General features: G+C 42.5%; 1 protein-coding gene across 1 annotated transcript in view; it reads left to right on the forward strand.

The window, feature by feature from the left end:
• Positions 1-21954, forward strand: part of LOC115083937 — a 105167-nt gene that overhangs the window by 33684 nt on the left and 49529 nt on the right. The window contains exon 3 of the mRNA XM_029588075.1: positions 871-2910. Coding sequence (XP_029443935.1) covers positions 871-2910 — 2040 coding nt within the window. The remainder of the gene's footprint in view (positions 1-870; positions 2911-21954) is intronic.

Here is a 21954-nt window from a genome sequence, read left to right on the forward strand (position 1 = left end):
TGCATTTGTTTTGCCATTTTTTATGTTCATTACATGGTTTATTAATTTAATTGTTTAGTTTTATGTTTTATAATCTCTATACCTTGCCCTAAGCAGTTAGTTGAAAGGGCAGAAAATAAATGTATATGATCTCTTATCAGTTCTGATATAAAGTAAATAAATGACATAATCTTTAAATCTTCAGTTGTGATGCAAACAAGCTCATGTAATTTACTCTGTTATTTATATGTAGGATTTCTGATTTTAGGTGTTTAAAATTGTAAATTTAGATATTTTCCAGCTAATTAGAGTTTTTTTGAGGATACAAAACATCGGTGTTTATCAGTGCTTTTGCAGCACAGGTACTATTGTTGGGTAACTTTTCCAGTTGAATTAAATACACATATTTGTGCAGGTAAGCAGCTGGTAGCTAGAAAAGGAACAGAAACAAAGGGGTAGGCAAAAGGAGAGGTGAAACAGTATTAGGAGCCAAGATGTTTTTCTGGGATTTATCTTATAAACATCTATTTCATTTATTTATTTATTTATTTACTTATTTAATTTTTTTGCATGGGAGAGCATTTTTATTGGGGTTTATCAGCTTAAACCTAAAATCAGAAACCTCACATATGTAATGTCTAAGCTTATCAATCTATTTTGGAATGGTGTACAAGCTACAAAAGACAGAACAGCAATCTCAGATTAAATATCAAATAAAGAAATAGCCATGGCAATTTTCAGAGAGAAGATACACACTTAGTTTCCTTTTCAGAACTGGTGCACAGCCTGCAGGTAAAAAGACCCAGTGCTGACAATTTGAAAACTGTCTCCATCATGTTAATCCAATGAAATATATCACATTTATCTTGTTGTCATATTGTAACTTTGCAGGCATTACGCTGTGGGATTTTGAGACACTCCAAAAGAATGTAGCTGCAAGCCCACTCCCCAACAGTGAGTTTCAAATAATTGCATCTGACAGCATTGAAAAGAAAACGTCTGCTCTCGGGGTCACTGGATCATTAAAAGCCAGTGTCCTGTGTGATCTGATAAAAGTGAATGGATCTGGAGCCTTTCTGAAAGACATGAAGACATCCAAACATCAGGCAAGAGTTACTCTCCAGTACTCCACAACAACAAAGTTTGAGCAACTGACAATGAGTCATTTGGGGCGTCAAAATGTCTCTTATCCAGATGTGTTTGACCAAGGAACGGCAACCCATGTTGTCACAGCTGTGTTATATGGGGCTCAGGCTTTCTTTGTCTTTGATCAACAATTTTCTTCTACAGAGAACTTGCAAGATATACAGGGAAACCTGCAGGCCATGGTAACAAAGATACCAAAAGTAGCAATAGGAGGAGAGGCATTTCTCCAGAAAAAGAATCAAGATGACACAGATATGAAAGAGTTCACTTGTAAATTTTATGGAGATTTTTCTCTCAAATACAATCCTGTCACATATCAGGATGCCATTCATATTTATTCAACTCTTCCAGGTTTGCTTGGTGAAAATGGAGAAAATGCTATCCCAGTGAAAGTCTGGCTATATCCTCTCAGCCAACTTGATTCCAAAGCTGCGAAGATGGTGCATGAAATACACATTGGGCACATTTTTGATACGCAGGCTGTGACGGAGGAATTGATTCATCTGGACATACAGTGCTGTGATATGATGAAGCATCCAGCTGCCATGCTCTTTCCTGAAATCAAGCAGAAAATCAAACAGTTCAAAAACCTATGCATGCAATTCAAACTCACCTTCCAGAAAGATCTAGCAAGGATCTTGCCTTCTATCCGTGGAGGTGAGGAAGAAGAAGGTGCACTGGTGGATATCTTACTTAGTAAGGAGCAATCCCCATTCAACTCTCTGTCACTGATAGAATTTCTGGATTTAAAGCAGCAAGAGATTGACTTTGTTGTTTCCTATCTTGATTTACTGAAGGATGTGAGAGTGCTCTCCTCCAAGGCAGGATTAAACCAAATAGTACGAAATCCAACAACTGAGTATGTTGTGTCATTTATGTTTACTTCTTTAAATGAAAGAGAACAGTGCTTAGATGATCTGCAACACTTCATGAAGAAAACTCTTGAGTCAAATTTAGTCAGTGATGCCTTTGAGAAACAATATTCAGATCCATGGTTCAATAACACAGAAATAACTGCTAAAGCTAGAAAACAAATAGAGCTATTTTTAAAGCTTGCAAATATCAATAAGCCTAATGAGAAGATTCAGTTCATAGTGGCATCCATTCCAGACGAAAGCAAACCAGGAGCTTCCATTTATCTCTATGAAAGAGGACAGCTGGTGAGCACAAATTTTGAAGCTCCATCCATGCCAAATCATTTTACCATTGTTGGAGTTGGTCACAATAGTGTGCAACTGCACTGTAAGCCAGCAGACTCTGGAAATGAGGAGATACCAAGATGCATGATAGAGTATAAGCATGAGAATCAGGCTGAGTGGACAATTGTGGATGTGAACGAGCACACAGAAGTATTCACCCTAACAGATTTGTGTCCAGATTCAGAGTATCAGCTAAGATTCTTTATGCTGTGCAAACCAGGACTCAGAGCACTCTCTGATAAAATTGATACCGTGAAGACTCTGCCAACTGGTCCACCTGGAAAGCCATCAGTCATCAATGTGACGTCTTCTGCTGTTGCCCTCAGCTGGCAGATGCCGACTGAGGTTGTGGATGGAGTCACCATAAATTGTTATAAAGTAGACTATACAGAGGAGACTTTTGAAAGGAGTGCTGTGGAAAATGTCAACTGGTTGGAACAAAGAACAGCAAATGAGACTCGATGTGAGATTCAGGAACTGAAACCTGATACATTGTACAGATTCCGAGTGTCTGTGGTCTGTGAGGACGGGAGGCTCAGTGTCCCAAGTGATGAGACTGAGGAGTCAACACTGCCACCAGAAGAAGGTAAGGAGACCTCCAAGAAGGCATTTTCAAGTCTAAATATGGGAAGTAGCTGAGCACTAAATAGCATAACACAGCTGTAGCTAGAGGTTTCAATCCCCATGCAGACTGCTCGGTGAAGCACAGGAAAAACAGATAGTCTGAAACAGAGAGCTGCCATTTGGAATTGTGCATTATGGGGGTAATTTTCTAATAGGTTCTTGGAGGAGAAGTCCATTAACGGCTATTAATCAAGTTTACTTAGGGAATAGCCACTGCTATTAATTGCATCAGTAGCTTGGGATCTTCTTGGTGTTTGGGTAATTGCCAGGTTCTTATGGCCTGGATTGGCCACTGTTGGAAACAGGATGCTGGGCTTGATGGACCCTTGGTCTGACCCAGCATGGCAATTTCTTATGTTCTTATGTAACTGCTTGCGTTTGTGAAAGTCCATGGGTACTTTTTACCAGTGGCCTTTGCCCCAGTTTTCAAAGTGAAACTATGCACATGTTTTCAATTTGAAAATTATTCTAAGGAAACTACCCACAATTTTTTCTGAGAAAAAAATGCACACATACTTCTGGAAATTCTGAAGTTATGAGCCTGATTTTAGAAAGTATTTGCATGCCTAAAATTGGGTTTTACACATATAAATGCACTTTATCTATGTAAGTGGGCTTTTGAAAATTGCTATAATATATGCCATTGAATTGTCCATAGGATACTCACATGCACTTTATGTGCGTAAATGAATTTTTAAAATTGCTATGATCGTATACATTTATGCATGTACCTTCTTTGAATATTCACCTGCATGTGTGCAAGCACCTCCCCAGCCCTGCCCCTGAAAATGCCTCTTCCCACTCTGGGTGAGCTTACTCCCTTGTAGAGGTGCTACACATGTAAGGTTACCTTCACAAAGGGAAGACAATATTTTAACAGCCCATTTCTTCAGATTAAGTAATGTGTAACCCATGGAAATGGCTTAGAAAATTGCACTCCCTACCTTTTTATTCCATTGTGTGACTACAATAGAGAAAACAGATATGGTTCAAGCCACCAAGATGACAGCCACTCCTGAATAAATCTTAGGACATTAATATTGATGCAGCAGGAAGAGACAGGTATCATTCACTACAGCACAAAGTGAAATGTGTTTTTTGTCTTTCCTCATCTCTATATCTATTCATTACCACACTACCAAGTAGCACTCAGCTTTACAAATATAACAATCCCCATCCCTCTGTAGTCAACTTGTTGTTTTTTTCTATTGCATTATAATAAATTTGAGAAGCACTATTAATTTTGATGTGGGCTTCTGGCTATCTATCCGGCTGACAATCCATCTGTCTAACTTATTGTCCCACACAACTCTCCACTTGTTTTTCTTATAGAGATTCTGTGCAAAGAGGAAGGGCTTATCAGTAACTTTTCTAATTTTCATAGAGTAGTCTTTGTGCTGAAATGTATTATCTATACAACTTAATTTTTAAGAGGTTACAAGGGGCAGTTATAAAAAAAAGATTGGTTTTTTAAATCTTTAAACAAAGTTTTAAAAATCTATGCTAAAATAATAGGAGGTGGTACACTGCACAGCCACCTTCAAAAAAAAGCTTAAGACGTGGCTGTTCCAACAAGCCTACACTTGAATTAGCTCCCCATTGCTCCTTCCCTCTTTTCCACCCACCTCCAGAATTATACAAACAATGTTATTATAGTTATTGTTCTAGCTACTTAACCCCTCCTGCCTAGGTCACCGGACCATTTCGCTCCAACCTCTTCCAAGTTTTTATACTCCCTGTTACATGTAACTTTATATTTCATACTTCCCTCTCAGTTTCAATATATTTATTCCCCTGTTAAATGTAAACTGATGTGATATGTCTATGAACACCGGTATATAAATGTTTTAAAATAAAAACATAAATAAATAAATGTTGGGCACTGTTACAGTGTAATAACTGTGGGACAGTGGTCTTTAGAAAGACCTTCTGGAGGATTTGCTGTTACCCTCTGTCAAGTGCTCTGAAATGAAGATGGAGTTGGTTCAGCTCTTAATAGAACTGTCTAGGGTTACAGGTGTCCTTCCCCATATCCAGAGTCCTGCAAATCTGCCCCCACTATCACAAAGAATTAGAAGGATAAAGTGTAGATGGATAATAATTGGTTCTGGAATAATAAGAGAAAGAACTGTGACTGGGAGATATACCCCCAAATGATACTGCCACAGAATGCCTTCATCATACCACAAAGGTTTGTGATGTGGAGAAAAAGTTGAAGGAGGAGTCCTACAGTAAAGGAGATCTCAAGCATAGTGTCAGAAGATCTCAAAAAAGGAGATAACTCCTTCTGGTGGGGGGACTTAATCATCAGAGGAGTTAAATTTGGGGGCAAGACTGGAGAAAGAAAAGAGGGTTAAATATCTACCAATGTTTTCAACTAGTTGGGATACAAACCACATTCTTACTATTGCTTGAATAGAATGCAGAGAAGGTAAGATTATTTTCATAGTCCACTAAGGGATAAATGACCTAACTAGGAACCAAGTAAGTGTAGCTCCTCCTCTGGTATTTGTCTGGGAAGAAAGGTGTCCCTACCCAGTCCAACAAGCACCAGGATGTGAATTCTCTGAAAGGGGGAAAGAACTATCTCTAGGGTCCAAGATGTAGAGGGGAAACCTCTTCTGGGGTTGTATGGTCTCAGTAAAGGTAGTGTAGATGGATACAAGTGCCAAATAAGCAACCGAACATTCTGAATGGGTATTCTAAATCAAAATTTACTGTTGCAGATCTTCCACTTATTTAACTGGCACTATGCACGTTTGCTTGTGGTTACCTCCATGTCCCACACTGTATGCCAAGCTTCTCCTTTGCTATGCAAGTGTCTAGAAAAGATCTTACCTTCCAGAGCTTGGAATCGTAAGCTTCCCAGGTGGGCAGAGGTCTTCTAACCTAACGGGATCTCTTCTCAACAATACCTAAGGTCCAGATGTACTTCAAATTCTCGACAAATCCCAATTCTCTCTTTTCCCAGGGCAGAGACTCTGGTGGGATCTCCAAATGAACAAAAATGTCTTACCTACAGTTCTTCTTTCCAGTTGGTATCCTGGGGACCTTCCAGGTGAAGTCTCCAAGACAACAAGGAAAAATTCTTCCCCTTTCCTATCTTTTTTTCCCATTATATCTTTATTAAGGTATACAGCAAAGACATTTCAGTCAAAACATAGAACCCCAAAAACTGTGCAGTATACCTACAAAGTTTTCACCTACTATATCTCTTCCCACACCACCCCCTTCCCCATAATAACACCGCGGCAACATTTCACTGGCATAACATGTTAGAATTCCCATTTACTTAAGAGAGTCATAGCTATATTAAGACAAAATGAAATAATGGAGTTTATGAACCTGCCCAATCAAGTAGTCAGTCCTCCAGTGTATGAAAGGCCTGGCAAGAGTCAGGCAAAGACACTAAGAACCGTCTCCAGATCTTAAAGAATACCTTCTTCTTCCTGGAGAATTGTTGATACATTGAGCCATATTCCAGCTGGAAAAGTTCAATCATTAACGTTTTCCACATTTCCAACGTGGGGGGATCAGGTTTGATCCAATGAAGCAGGATACATTTCTTTGAACTAAACAGTGTGTTATCGGAATTAATACTTTCCTCACCTAGATCATTGTTTAACAAGGAAAAAGAGCAGAACCAGTGGATATCAATATTCATCAGAGTACAAAGTAGACCATGTATAGGTTCCCAAAATGCATGGATAACTTTGCAGTGCCATAGACAGTGTATCTTTGAAGCTTGTGGGCCATTACATTTTAAGCAATGATCAGTTCCAATCAACCCCATTTTGTGTGCTTGCAAATGTGAGAACACAACCCGATGAAAAATTCTTATTTGCAGTTCCCTAAGACTAACATTGTTAGACACCTGAGGAATCGAGGTATAGCATTCCTTCAGCATGCACTCATCAAGTTCCTCTTCAGTTTCTGCCTGCCATTTTTTGACAAGCTGTTCAAAAATTGGGCAAGTTTTAATTTGTTACAAAAAGACATATAGGCATAACAGGGAACCCATCCTAGTAGCAAACAATTTTAACAGTGCAGAGTAAGAGGGATTATCCAGGGCTCCTGATTCCACAGCCTTAATTTTTTGAAAATGCGCCCTAATTTGCCCATACAAAAGAAAGGGTCCATTCTGAAATCCCAATTTATCTCTTTGCATTCCTCAAAAGAATACAGATTCCCAAAACTGGGGTTTATAAAATCCTGGAAGACCCATTCTGAGGGGGTTTGCTAAACCTGTGGCTGGGGCAGCTCTAAGAAGGGAAACCGAGGGTTTCTTCTTAGGGACAGTTGAGGTGATACATGAATTGCCAAAGATAAACATTTTTTAACCAAGGCCCAGATATGACATACAAGCAGTACTAATCCATAAACATGCCGTACCATTCTGGCATGTAAAACAAATTTAAGGCTCAGAGGGACACATAGGGCAGTCACCAGGAATAATCAATATTATCAGACTTTGCAAATAATCAATAAGCCCTGGACATGGATTCTCTGAAAAGGGGGGAGGAAATATATCCAAGGTCCAAGATGTAGGGGAAAATCTTTTCTGACGGTGTGAGATCTTAGTAAAGTGGATGGATGCAAGTGAAAAATAAGCAGGCTGAATACTGTGGATGAGTGTTCCAACTCAACTATACTGCAGATCTTCCATTATAATTAACTGGCCCCATACGCATTTGAATTTGTTTACATGCAGGTCCCAAAGTTATTCTCCAAATGCTTTTCTATACATGAAAATGTCCCTCACTATTGTATTTATTTATTATTGTATTTATTTATTTATGTTTATATACCGATATTCATGGGACATCATACCGGTTCACATAATTTAAATACAAAAAATACAAAAATTGGTTAAAATATATCAATTAAAATATAATGCATCATCACTTAGTACATAAAATACACATCAATAAAATAAATCAATAAAACTAATCAAATTAAAAGGTAATAAAAGAAAACATTAGATTAGGTGGAGACAAAAAAAAATGTCTGAGAGAGAAATTGAGATTTCATATGTGCTGAAATAGCCAAGTTTTTAGTTTCTTCTTAAATGTCTGAAAATTACACTCAAGCCATAAATCAGAAGGTAAGGAGTTCCATAATTTAGGACCTGCTAAAGACAGAGCTCTCTCTCTTACACTATTTAAATGTGCTAACCTGGGAGATGGTATTGAAAGTAAACCTATATTAGCAGAATGCAGATTCCGTTGTGTTGTATGAAAATGAAGTGCTGCGCTGAACCATACAACATTGTCATTAAATAGCATTTTATGGATCAAAGATAAAACTTTAAATTGGGTTCTATAAGTGACTGGTAGCCAATGCAAGTCTTTTAAAATGGGTGTAATACAGGGGCGGATTGGCCTATCGGGGGATCGGGCTTCCCCCTAGTGGGCTGGTCTAGCTGGTCACGTGGTCTCGACCGTGTGGCTCTTTTTCAGCCCAGCCTCAGCGCCTCCCAGCCAGCCCCTGCTAGAAACCAAGCCAGCGGGGGCCGAAGAAATAAAAATCGAGCCGGCGGAGGCCGAAGAAAAGAAGATCAGCTAGCCCGGGCCGAAGAAATAAAAATCGAGGCCGGCAGAGACCGAAGAAAAGAAGATCAGCCAGCCCCCGTGGGAGACCAAGTCGGCAGGGGCCGAATACATTAAAATTGAGGGTGGCGGAGGAGGCCGAAGAAAAGAAGATGGGCGCCTCCCAGCCAGCCTCAAGCGGGGGCTGGCTGGGCGGCGCCCATCTTCTTTTCTTCAGCCTCCACCGCCGCCGGCCTTGATTTTAATTTCTTTGCCCTCCACCGGAGACCAAGCCGGGGGGCGGAAGAAATTAAAATTGAGGCCGGCGGAGGCCGAAGAAAAGAAGATGGGCGCCTCCCAGCCAGCCTCAAGCGGGGGCTGGCTGGGCGGCGCCAATCTTCTTTTCTTCGGCCTCCGCCACCGCCGGCCTCGATTTTAATTTCTTTGCCCTCCGCCGGACACCAAGTCGGGGGGCGGAAGAAATTAAAATCGAGGCCGGCGGGGGCCGAAAAAGTGAACACTGGTGCTGCTAACCGCCGCCGGAGACCAGCTGTTCAGCTGGGGGCCTTAGATCGGAAGGGTGCTTCTGTGTGTATGTGAGAAAGGAACGGTGCTTCTGTGTATGTATGTTGTGTGTATGTGTGTGTGAATGTGTGAATGTGAGAAAGGAATGGTGCTTCTGTGTGTGTGTGTTGTGTGTATGTGTGTGTGTATGTGTGTGTGTGTGTGTGAATGTGAGAAAGGAATGGTGCTTCTGTGTGTGTGTGTGTATGTGTGAATGTGAGAAAGGAATGGTGCTTCTGTGTGTGTGTGTGTGTGTGTATGTGTGAATGTGAGAAAGAAATGGTGCTTCTGTGTGTGTTATGCATGTGAGAAAGGTATCTGCCAGTTTAAAAAAAAAATGAAATGTGATAATAATTATACCTCAACTTTTGTGCTGGTAGCACAACTTTTGAAAAGTTGGATGAAAGATGAAATTACTGAATTTTAAGCATCCCTCTTCTGGAAAATAAAATTTAGCAAAGTGGGTAGAAACAAATACTAAAGCAAAAAAAAATTAAAATATTAATGTTCATCTCAGCAAAATCACAAATTTAAGATACTGATGCCAGGTGGGGTTTGGTTTTTTTTTTGAAGCATAATTTAAGCATGAAGACTAGAATAGTTCCAATCAGAAACGGTTTTTCTATTTTTTTTTAAGCCTTTAGAAAATGTATATTTTTAAATGACCAACGGGCAGATACAGTAAAGTCCGCGGGAGAGCGGGCAAACGCCCACTCTCCCGGCACGCACACAGGCCATTCTCCTGTCCGCGTGATTCAGTATGCAAATTAGGCCCGGCGGTAAAACAGGTAAAAGGAGGCGCTAGGGACACTAGCGCATCCCTAGCGCCTCCTTATGGATCGGAGCGGTGGCTATCAGTGGGTTTGACAGCCAACGCTCAATTTTACTGGTGTCAGTTCTCGAGCCCGCTGACAGCCATGGGTTCGGAAACCGGACGCCGGCAAAATTGAGCATCCGTTTTTCGACCCGCGAGCTGACTTCAATTTTTTTTTTTTTTACTTTTGGAACTTTTTACTACTTTTCTGTGCACTTTCCCGGTGCCCGAAGAAATTAGCACCTACCTTTGGGTAGGTGATAATTTCTGAAAGTAAAATGTGCAGCTTGGCTGCACATTTTCCTTTCTGAATCATGCAGGAATACCTAATAGGGCCATCAACATGCATTTGCATGTTGTGGGCACTATTAGGTTCGGGTGGGTTGGACGCGTGTTTTCGGCCCCTTACTGAATAAGGGGTAATGCTAACGCGTCAAAAATGCGCGTCCAATCGAGGGTTAACTGTATCGGCCTGTAAGACTGGAATCTTCCCATTTAAAAGGGAAGTTGACTAAGGATGTCTTTCGGTTCCATATCTCCCACATGAATAATCATGTGGGAGATATGGCTGATAGTTTGAAGAAAAACACTTGCTTTATTGCCTGAAAGTGTAAAACAGGAGAAGCTGTACAGTGTGGATGGCTGTCCCTTGGGAGGACAGAACCTGAAGGAAGGGTGTCATTTTGCCTTCTGATAGGAATGTGGTTTTCTTATTTAATGGTTGTGATCATCACTTTCACTTTTAGTAAAAGTGAAAAATGCTGCAAGTCTGAAAGCAAGGTGCTTCTGTGAGAGTGTAATGTGTATGTGAGAAAGGGAGGGTGCTTCTGTATGTGTGTGGTGTATATGTGAGTCAGGGAGGGTGCTTGTGTGTGTCAATGTGTGTGTGCAAGAACATAAGGGGCGGATTTTAAGAGCCCTGCTCGCGTAAATCCGCCCAAAACCGGGCGGATTTACGCGAGCAGGGCCCTGCACGCCGGGAAGCCTATTTTACATAGGCCTACCGGCGCGCGCAGAGCCCCGGGATTTTCGGAGGGGGCGTGTCGGGGGCGGGCCCGAACCGCACGGCGTTTTCGGGGCGTGTCGGGAGCGTTCCGGGGGCGGGTCCGGGGGCGTGGCTACAGCCCGGGCGGCCCGGGGGCGTGGCCGCGCCCTCCGGACCCGCCCCCAGGTCGCGGCCCGGCGCGCAGGAGGCCCGCTGACGCGTAAATCCCCCGACAAAGGTAAGGGGGGGGTTTAGACAGGGCCGGGCGGGTGGGTTAGGTAGGGGAAGGGAGGGGAAGGGGAGGGGAGGGCAAAGGAAAGTTCCCTCCGAGGCTGCTCCGATTTCGGAGCGGCCTTGGAGGGAACGGGGGTAGGCTGCGCGGCTCGGCGTGCGCCGGCTATACAAAATCCATAGCCTTGCGCGCGCCGATCCAGGTTTTTAGCAGATACGCGCAGCTCCGCGCGTATCTACTAAAATCCAGCGTACTTTTGTTTGCGCCTGGAGCGCAAACAAAAGTAGGCTATTCGCGCTCCTTTTAAAATCCGCCCCTAAGAACGTAAGAAAATGCCATACTGGGTCAGACCAAGGGTCCATCAAGCCCAGCATCCTGTTTCCAACAGTGGCCAATCCAGGCCATAAGAACCTGGCAAGTACCCAAAAACTAAGTCTATTCCATGTAACCATTGCTAATGGCAGTGGCTATTCTCTAAGGGGCGGATTTTCAGAGCCCTGCTCGCCTAAATCCGCCCAAAACCGGGCGGATTTAGGCGAGCAGGGCCCTGCGCGCCGGGAAGCCTATTTTACATAGGCCTACCGGCGCGCGCAGAGCCCCGGGACTCGCGTAAGTCCCGGGGTTCTCCGAGGGGGGCGTGTCGGGGGCGTGTCGGGGGGCGGGCCCGGTCGTCGCGGCGTTTCGGGGGAGTGTCGGCTGCGTTTTGGGGGCGGGTACGGGGGCGTGGCTACGGCCCGGGGCGGTCCGGGGGCGTGGCCGCGCCCTCCGTACCCGCCCCCAGGTCGTGGCCCGGTGCGCGGGGATTAACGCCTCCCTCTGGGAGGCGTAAATCCCCCGACAAAGGTAAGGGGGGGGTTTAGACAGGGCCGGGCGGGTGGGTTAGGTAGGGGAAGGTGAGGGGAGGGCAAAGGAAAGTTCCCTCCAAGGCCGCTCCGATTTCGGAGCGGCCTAGGAGGGAACGGGGGTAGGCTGCGCGGCTCGGCGCGCGCCGGCTATACAAAATCCATAGCCTTGCGCGCGCCGATCCAGGTTTTTAGCAGATACGCGCTCCTTTTAAAATCCGCCCCTAAGTGAACTTAATAGCAGGTAATGGACTTCTCCTCCAAGAACTTATCCAATCCTTTTTTAAACACAGCTATACTAACTGCACGAACTACATTCTCTGGCAACAAATTCCAGAGTTTAATTGTGCGTTGAGTAAAAAAGAACTTTCTCCGATTAGTTTTAAATGTGCCCCATGCTAACTTCATGGAGTGTCCCCTAGTCTTTCTACTATCCGAAAGAGTAAATAACCGATTCACATCTACCCGTTCTAGACCTCTCATGATTTTAAACACCTCTATCATATCCCCCCTCAGTCGTCTCTTCTCCAAGCTGAAAAGTCCTAACCTCTTTAGTCTTTCCTCATAGGGGAGTTGTTCCATTCCCCTTATCATTTTGGTAGCCCTTCTCTGTACCTTCTCCATCGCAATTATATCTTTTTTGAGATGCGGCGACCAGAATTGTACACAGTATTCAAGGTGCGGTCTCACCATGGAGCGATACAGAGGCATTATGACATTTTCCGTTTTATTCATCATTCCTTTTCTAATAATTCCCAACATTCTGTTTGCTTTTTTGACTGCCGCAGCACACTGAACCGACGATTTCAATGTGTTATCCACTATGACACCTAGATCTCTTTCTTGGGTTGTAGCACCTAATATGGAACCCAACATCGTGTAATTATAGCATGGGTTATTTTTCCCTATATGCATCACCTTGCACTTATCCACATTAAATTTCATCTGCCATTTGGATGCCCAATTTTCCCAATTTTCCAGTCTCACAAGGTCTTCCTGCAATTTATCACAATCTGCTTGTGATAATAAGAGAGATGGAGCATGTTTTTGGCTGGCTTGTGGCTGTGAGAGAGGGGATGTGTGTGATTGAGCCTGTTTGTAAGTAAGATAGAACATGTGTGTGATTGAGAGCTTGTGTGTAAGTGAAATAGAGAAAGCATGTGTGTGATTGAAATCCAGAGGGAGCGAGAGCATTGTGTGATTGAGAGAGACTGGCCAGAGAGGTGACGTGTGTAAATGTGAGACTGATCAGGGAGATGACTGGTATGTGTGTGTGTGTGAGAGAGAGAGACTGGTTGGGGAGATGATTGGTGTGTGAGAGACAGAAACTGGTCTTGAGGGTATGACTGGTGTGTGTGTGTGTGTGAGAGAGAGAAAGAGAGAGAGAAGAGATTGGTTGTGGTCCCTAAGGAAGAGGACCGTGAGGACAGCTTCAGTAGCTACTGCTGCTTCTGGTGTGGCCTGCAAGGGAAAGGAGTAGGAGAACTGCTGGAGAGGGTAAGTAAAGGTGGTTTTTTAAGTTCATTTTTCTTGATTGACTACCATTTTAATTATTGGGTATTATGTGATGTGTCTGCTGTTTGAAATATTTTATTGGTGTTTGGTAAAGGTTTCTAAATTTGCTTGAGTCTTTAATTATTGGATATTCTATTCATCAGCTGTTTTGAAATTATTTTATTAGTATGATTTTATAATTATGATTCATGATTTATATATCTTGATTTTATTGATTGTTTCATGAGGAATGGTGACATTTTTGTTTTTCCATTGTTGCACTGTATAGAGTCTGGCGTGATACGTTTTACAGTTTAGTTTTTGTCTGCACATTTCTATTTATACTTTATGTGGCTTTATTCTGTATTTGGTGAGAGTTTGTGTTCTGCATGCAAAGACTGAGATGAAGCATTCTTTTAGCATGTGGTTTTCTCTGTAGGGATCTGTAGTAGCTTGGCCTGTTCTGTTTTCCTGATAGGAGGAATATTGATATTTTAGATTCTGGTGTAATATTTGTGGTATTCTTTTTCATAGGTGGGGTTGTTATTCTTTGCGTTTTGGCAAATAGTACTGTGTTGATATGGGAGGACTATGCCGAAATATAGAGGTGTGTACATATATATGTAAATTATATATGTAAATTATATTGTATATGTAATTGGGTACCCATGGGCCAGTATGGAGAAAAATCCCCCGGGCCACTAGTTTCCCACAATCCGCCCCTGGTGTAATATGATCATATTTCTTAGTACTGGTTAAAATTCTTGCAGCTGCATTTTGGAGCCGTTGGAGGGGCCTGATAGTAGCTAGCAGAAGGCTCAGCAAAAGAGCATTACAATAGTCCACTTTTGAGAAGATCAAAGCTTGTAAAACTGTTCTAAAGTCATTGGGGTATAAGTATGGTTTCAGTTTCTTTAGAACTTGAAGTTTAAAAAAAAACATCTTTGCTCAGCTTGTCAATGAACCTCTTTAAGTTGAGTTCACTATCTAAGGTAACCCCTAAATCACTTACTTCGTTAACTATTGCGTACCTAGGCTGCATATTGTTAATCTCCAATGTCCTCTTCTTGGTATCCTGAAATGATCTCACCCTGCAGGACATGGAATTGTAAGCATCCCAGTTGGGCAAGAGTCTTCTGTTCTTGGTGGGCTCTTTTCCCAAACAATTCTTAATGTCCAGATGTTCTTCATATTCTCCACAAATCCTCTTTTCTTCTCCTAGGGCAGAGTCTCTGGTTGGGGTCTCCAAATAAACAAAAGCTTCTTACTCACAGTTCTCCTTTCTAGATGGTAGTCTGGGAACTTTCAGGAAGAAGGCCCCAATGAAGCAAGGAAAAAATCTCCTTTCCCCATTCCTGGGCAGGAAGGGTGGCAGCAAAAATCTACCCCTAAAAGTACAGGAGAAAATCTTCATAAAAATCCTGAAATACTCTAACCAGAGATACCACTTTCCATCTACTAGGTGTCAAATGGAATAGCAGATCTTTTCTTGTCCTGATCCTTCCCAGAGCCAGAGGGATTTTTCTCTTCTTGAATCAGGACCCAGAAGTTCCAGAAAAATACCAAAATACACTCAAACGTTCCTTTGATGACCTCCAAAAAAATGTTATAATAGTATTAGTGGATCCTTAGTTCAGCTAATCAATATGAATTGATCAGATGATGGGCGGTCAAAACAGGAAATAGTTCAATTATAAATGACTTTAATTTCACTGGAATACGAGGTTTAATCAGAACAGTCAGATGAGATAAAAAGATTAAAAAACAAACCAAGAATCTGACTGAAATCTGTAGTTGTCACAGAAAAATATCAGCTTCAGAACAAAAGTGTATACAAATACACAGTCTACTAATTAGTGAAGAAATTAGTAAGCAAAAACACTTAAGCATTCAGAAATAACAAATTAATTTGAATTAAAATAATTAATTAAAATAATAAAGGCAACAGACAAGAGCACAATGAATACCAGCCTTTCTCCGTAGTTGATTGTTGCCAAGGCAACCTGAACGCTTAAGCGACACTGTTTCTGTTCCTCAGCTGTTAAATTCAACAGCTGATGAATGTTCTCTGTCCCGCGAATCCCCATACCAATCAATCACTAAACCCCCTTGGCATGCGAACACACGCGCGATGACGTCATCGACGCGTGTGCATGCAAAATATGGCACAGGGATGAAAAAAGTCCCATCAGGAATTACTACTCGTGCGCATAGGGGCGGATTTTAAAACCCCTGCTCGCGTAAATCCGGCCAGATTTACGCGAGCAGGGCCCTCCCGCGCCGGCGCGCCTATTTTGCATAGGCTGCCGGCGTGCGCAGAGCCCCAGGACGCGCGTAAGTCCCGGGGTTTTTTCAAGGGGGCGTGTCAGGGGCGGGGCCGAATGACGCGGAGTTTCGGGGGCAGGATGTGGCGTTTCGGGGGCGGGACCGGGGGTGTGGTGCCGGCCCGGGGGCGTGGTCCAGGCCTCGGACCAGCCCCTGGGTCGGATGACGGCGCGCCAGCAGTCTGCTGGCGCGCGTAGATTTACGTCTGCTTCTAGCAGGCGTAAATCGAAGGACAAAGGTAAGGGGGGGTTTAGATAGGGCCGGGGGGGTGGGTTAGGTAGGGGAAGGGAGGGGAAGGTGAGGGGAGGGCGAAAGAAAGTTCCCTCCGAGGCCGCTCCGATTTCGGAGCGACCTCGGAGGGAACGGAGGCAAGCTGCACGGCTCGGCACATGCAGGCTGCCCAAAATCGGCAGCCTTGCGCGCGCCGATCCAGGATTTTATAAGATACGCGCGGCTATGTGTGTATCTTATAAAATCCAGTGTACTTTTGTTTGCGCCTGCTGCGCGAACAAAAGTACACTGGATCCCGATCAAGCTGACTTCGAGACCGACACGCCGCAAGCCCCAAGGCAGCCCGACTCAACCCCCGACAAAGGGAGAGAGGTAATGAAGCCTTAACAGTACTCCCCCTCTTACGCCCCCTCCCAGAGGGTCCGGGTTTAGTAGGATTATCTTCATGAAATTGTCTTAAAAGAGATTTGTCCAAAATGTTTCATGCCGGTTCCCTTGTATTCTCCTCCGGCCCAAAACCTTCCCATGAAATCAGATATTCCCATCGACGATGATGAAAACGTACATCAAGGATATCCTGAACTTGGTAAATAATATCTGTATCGGCAGCTGTATTCACTGGTTCAGAGGGAGCTGGATGAAATTTTGAAAGAACTAATGGTTTAAGTAGCGAAACAAGAAAAACGTTATGAATTCGGAAATTTGATGGTAGTCGTAGACGATATGAAAGTGTACCTATTCGTTCAGTAATTACAAAGGGTCCAATGTCTTTGGAGCCATACGCATAGAAGGAACTTTAAGACGAATATGTCGAGTGCTAAGCCACACCCGATCTCCAGTTTTAAAGATAGGAGCTGCTCGTCTATGTTTATCCGCAGCTTTCTTTGCCATGTTTTCTGCTTTCGTTAAAATAACTTATGTTGAATCCCACAATGATCGAAGTTGTTGAGCTGTAAGTTGAGCTGCTGGAGATGGTACAGACATTGGAATTGGCAAAGGAGGTTTTGGTTGTTTCCCAAAGACTAATTGGAATGGGGAATTCCCTGTAGCAGAATGAATGTGATAGTTATATGAAAATTCTGCCCATGGAAGTAAAGTCGTCCAATTATTTATTTATTTATTTATTTAACGCTTTTCTATACCGATCTTCAGTCGTAAAAAAGTTTTCAATGACCTGTTAGTACGTTCTGCTTGTCCATTTCCTTGAGGAACGAAAGCTGTAGTGAAATCCAGTTGAATATTGAATTTTTTGCAAAGAGATCTCCAAAATTTGGCTGTAAATTGTGTACCTCGATCAGAAGTTATTTGTTGAGGTAATCCATGAAATCTAAAAATATGTTCAGTGAATAATTGTGCCAATTCGGGTGCTGAAGGAAGTTTTTTAAGTGCTACAAAATGAGCCATCTTTGAAAACCTATCTACTGTTACCCATATTACTTGCTTCCCTTCCGAAGGAGGTAAATCTACAATAAAATCTGTAGATAAATGAGTCCATGGTTCAACGGAATGGGTAATGGTTGTAATAGTCCCATGGCCGACCTGACAAAGGTTTATGTTTAGCACATGTAGGACAAGAATCCACATATTTCCTTACATTGCTATTAACATTTGGCCACCAATAAAAATGAGACAAAAGTTCCAAAGTTCATACTCTACCAGGATGTCCCGCAGTAAGGGAATCATGAGCCCAAGAAAGTACTTGTCTTCGTAAACGAGTTGGCACCACTGTTTTACCTTCAGATGATAAATTAGTATTTGCCGTAACAATATTAGCTGGGTTAATGATATATTGAGGTTGTATGATGGTATCCTCAACTTCATTGATTCGTGAAAGAGCATCCGCACAAATATTTTTGGAAGCTGGTCTGTATCTTAAAGAAAAATTGAAACGATTGAAAAATAGAGACCATCGAGCTTGTCTTGGATTTAAACGTTGTGCTTTACTTAAATATTCCAAATTCTTATGATCAGTGTAAACCGCCACTGACACCACTCCTCAAAAGCCATTTTAATTGCTAACAACTCCTTATCCCCAATTCCATAATTTCTTTCTGCGGAAGAGAATTTTCGTGAGAAATATGAGCAAGGTAATAGTACTCCTTTATCTGAAATTTGACTAAGAACAGCTCCTACTGCTGTATCAGAAGCATCGACTTCCAAAATAAATGGTCGACATGGATCTGGATGATACAAACAACTATCAATCAAAAATGCTTGCTTTAACTCTTGAAAAGCTTTTATAGCTTCTGGAGGCCATTCCTTAGCATTTGCTCCTTTTTTAGTTAATGCTGTAAGTGGAGCAACCTTTCTGGAATAATTAGGAATAAAATTCTGGTAAAAATTATCAAATCCCAAAAAGCGTTGTAATGCTTTAATTCCTACTGGTTGTGGCCAATCACGAATGGCTGAAACTTTTTCAGGATCCATATGAAATCCTGTAACAGAAACTATATAGCCCAAAAATGGTAAAGACTCCTGTTCAAAAAGGCATTTTTCCAACTTAGCAAATAAATGATTATCTCTAAGTCTCTGTAACACTTGTCGAACTTGTTGACAATGAGTATTGATATCTCTTGAATATATGAGGACATCATCCAAATAAACTATAATGGAAGAATTTAGCATATCCCTGAATATTTCATTCATAAGATTTTGAAAAACGGCTAGAGCATTACATAAACCAAAAGGCATAACTAAATATTCATAGTTGCCATCATGGGTATTAAATGCGGTTTTCCACTTGTCTCCTGGCTTTATTCTTACTAAATTATAAGCACCTCTTAAATCAAGTTTAGTAAATATTTTAGCTCCTTGCAATCGGTTCAATAATTCAGGAATCAAAGATAAAGGATAACGATCTCTTCGTGTAATAGCATTTAATCCACGATAATCTATGCAAGGCCTAAGAGTTCTATCTTTCTTAGCAACAAAGAAAAACCCCACTCCTGCAGCTGAAGTTGAAGGACGGATAAAGCCTTTGTCTAAGTTTTCTTGGATGTACTTTGACATTGCTTGAGTCTCTGGTAAAGATAATGGGTACACTCTACCTCGTGGAGGAATAGCACCAGGAAGTAGATCTATCGCACAATCAAAGATTCTATGTTCTGGCAGTAAATCAGCTTTTTCTTTTGAAAAAACATCAGAATAGTCAATGTATTGGAAAGGTAATGTCCAGGAAGTTGAAGATAACGGAAGGTTTGGAATAATGCGATCTGGTATCCAAATAATAGATTTAGGTATTTTTTGTAAACAAGTGCCGAAACAATTTTTTCTCCAAGCTGTTATTTGTAATCCATTCCACGAAATAAGTGGAGAGTGTTTTTGTAACCATGGTAATCCTAATACTATAGGATGAATAGATTTATTTAAAATATAAAAAGAAATCTCTTCTTTGTGTAATACTCCAGTACTTAACTTTAAGGGAACAGTTTTTCTCTCAATGATACCAGGAAGCTGAGTTCCGTGAATAGATGAAATTTGCAAAGGTGGTGTATTAAGTTGAGTAGGTAATTGTAACTTTTTAATAACATCTGCCAGAATAAAATTTCCTCCAGAACCCGAATCAACAAAAGCTGATGTTGAAAAAGACACCCCGGCATACTCCAAAGTCACAGGTACAGTAAATAGGGGAGCAGAAGTAGAACAGCCTAGGATCAGCTCCCTGGAGATTCCTAGACTTTGGAGTTTCCCGGTAATTTTTTACATTGAGCAAGCATATGACCCTTCCCTCCACAGTATAAACATAATCCCAAAGAACGGCGACGTCTTCTCTCCTCAGATGTAAGTGGAGTATGCCCAATCTGCATCGGTTCCTCTACCCGATTATTTGAAACTTCAGAAGATGGAGCTAGAGGACAAGAGAAAGATGTGCTAAAGTCACTGGTCTCTGAAATGCTCTAGTCTCTCGAACTCTCTGTTGTATTCGACGATCGATACGTCCAGTAAGATCTATTAACTCTTCCAGATTCTCTGGAAGATCTCGAGCCACTAATTCATCTTTGACTCTAGATGATAATCCTTCTAAATAAATACTTCGTAGGCTATCCTCTCGCCAACCAAGTTCTGAAGCTAGAGTACGAAATTCAACTACATAATCCACTAATGAGCGTGAACCCTGTCGTAAATTTAAAATTTCTGTAGCAGCAGTGGATTGTCGAGCTGGTTCATCAAAAACTTGTTTAAAAACTTTAATAAATTGTTGTAAATCTCCAAGAATCTGGTCACCACGTTCCCAAATTGGTGAAGCCCAAGCCAAAGCCTTACCATCAAGCAAAGACATAATATAAATTGTCTTAATTTGATCATTTGGAAATTGACAGGGTTGCAATGTAAATCTCATAAAACAGTGATTCAAAAAACCTCGACACTGTTTCATGTCTCCATCATATCTAGGAGGAGCAGGTAGTTGTATTGGAGTCACAGGTCCATGAACTAAACTCGCAGCCGAAGTAGTAGCAGTCTCAGAAGAAGGATTCTGACGATTAGTTAGCCGCTCCACAGTAGCAGCTAAAAGATCCAAGCAATGTTGTTGTTGTTGTATGCGCTGAGCCATACCAGGAATAGCTTGTAAACCAGATATCTCCACCGGATCCATGGCCTTGGCAAACTGTTATAATAGTATTAGTGGATCCTTAGTTCAGCTAATCAATATGAATTGATCAGATGATGGGCGGTCAAAACAGGAAACAGTTCAATTATAAATGACTTTAATTTCACTGGAATACGAGGTTTAATCAGAACAGTCAGATGAGATAAAAAGATTAAAAAACAAACCAAGAATCTGGCTGAAATCTGTAGTTGTCACAGAAAAATATCAGCTTCAGAACAAAAGTGTATACAAATACACAGTCTACTAATTAGTGAAGAAATTAGTAAGCAAAAACACTTAAGCATTCAGAAATAACAAATTAACTTGAATTAAAATAATTAATTAAAATAATAAAGGCAACAGACAAGAGCAGAATGAATACCAGCCTTTCTCCGTAGTTGATTGTTGACAAGGCAACCTGAATGCTTCAGCGACGTTGTTTATATTCCTCAGCTGTTAAATTCAACTGCTGAGGAATGTTCTCTGTCCCGCGCTGAATCCCCGCACCAATCAATCACTAAACCCCCTTGGCATGCGAACACACGTGCGATGACGTCACAGATGCGCACGCACGCAAAATATGGCACAGGGATGAAAAAAGTCCCATCAGGAATTACCTCTCGCGCGCGTCCAATGACGTCACCGACGCGCTCGCGCATACCGCGCACAGGCAAGGCCAGTGACGTCGGTTCCGATCAAGCTGACTTCGAGACCGACACGCTGCAAATCCCGAGGCAGCCCGACCCAACCCCTGACAAAGGGAGAGAGGTAATGAAGCCTTAACAAAAACTTGAGACAACCCAACCAATCAGACTGTGGACTGAAAAGGTATTTCCTCAATGTTGGAAGATAAACAGTGGAGTTGCCTAGGGATATGTACTTGGACCAGTGCTTTTTAATATATTTATAAATTATCTGGAAAAAAGAACAGGTGAAATGATCAGATTTGCAGTCAACACAAAATTATTCCAAGTTGGATTGTGAAAAATTGTAGGAGGACCTTGAGAGACTGGGAGACCAGGCATCCAAATGGCAGATGACATTTAATGTGGACAAGTGCAAAGTGATGCACATAGGGGCGGATTTTCAGAGCCCTGCTCGCGTAAATCCGCCCAAAACCGGGCGGATTTACGCGAGCAGGGCCCTGCGCGCCGGGAAGCCTATTTTACATAGGCCTACCGGCGCGCGCAGAGCCCCGGGACTCGCGTAAGTCCCGGGGTTCTCCGAGGGGGGCGTGTCGGGGGCGGTCCCGGTCGTCGTGGCGTTTTCGGGGCGTGTCGGCAGCGTTTTGGGGGCGGGTACGGGGGCGTGGCTATGGCCCGGGGCGGTCCGGGGGCGTGGCCGCGCCCTCCGTACCCGCCCCCAGGTCGCGTCCCGGCGCACAGGAGGCCCGCTGGCGCGCG

Source organism: Rhinatrema bivittatum, chromosome 2, assembly GCF_901001135.1.
Source record: "Rhinatrema bivittatum chromosome 2, aRhiBiv1.1, whole genome shotgun sequence".
Classification (NCBI taxonomy): Eukaryota; Metazoa; Chordata; class Amphibia; order Gymnophiona; family Rhinatrematidae; genus Rhinatrema; species Rhinatrema bivittatum.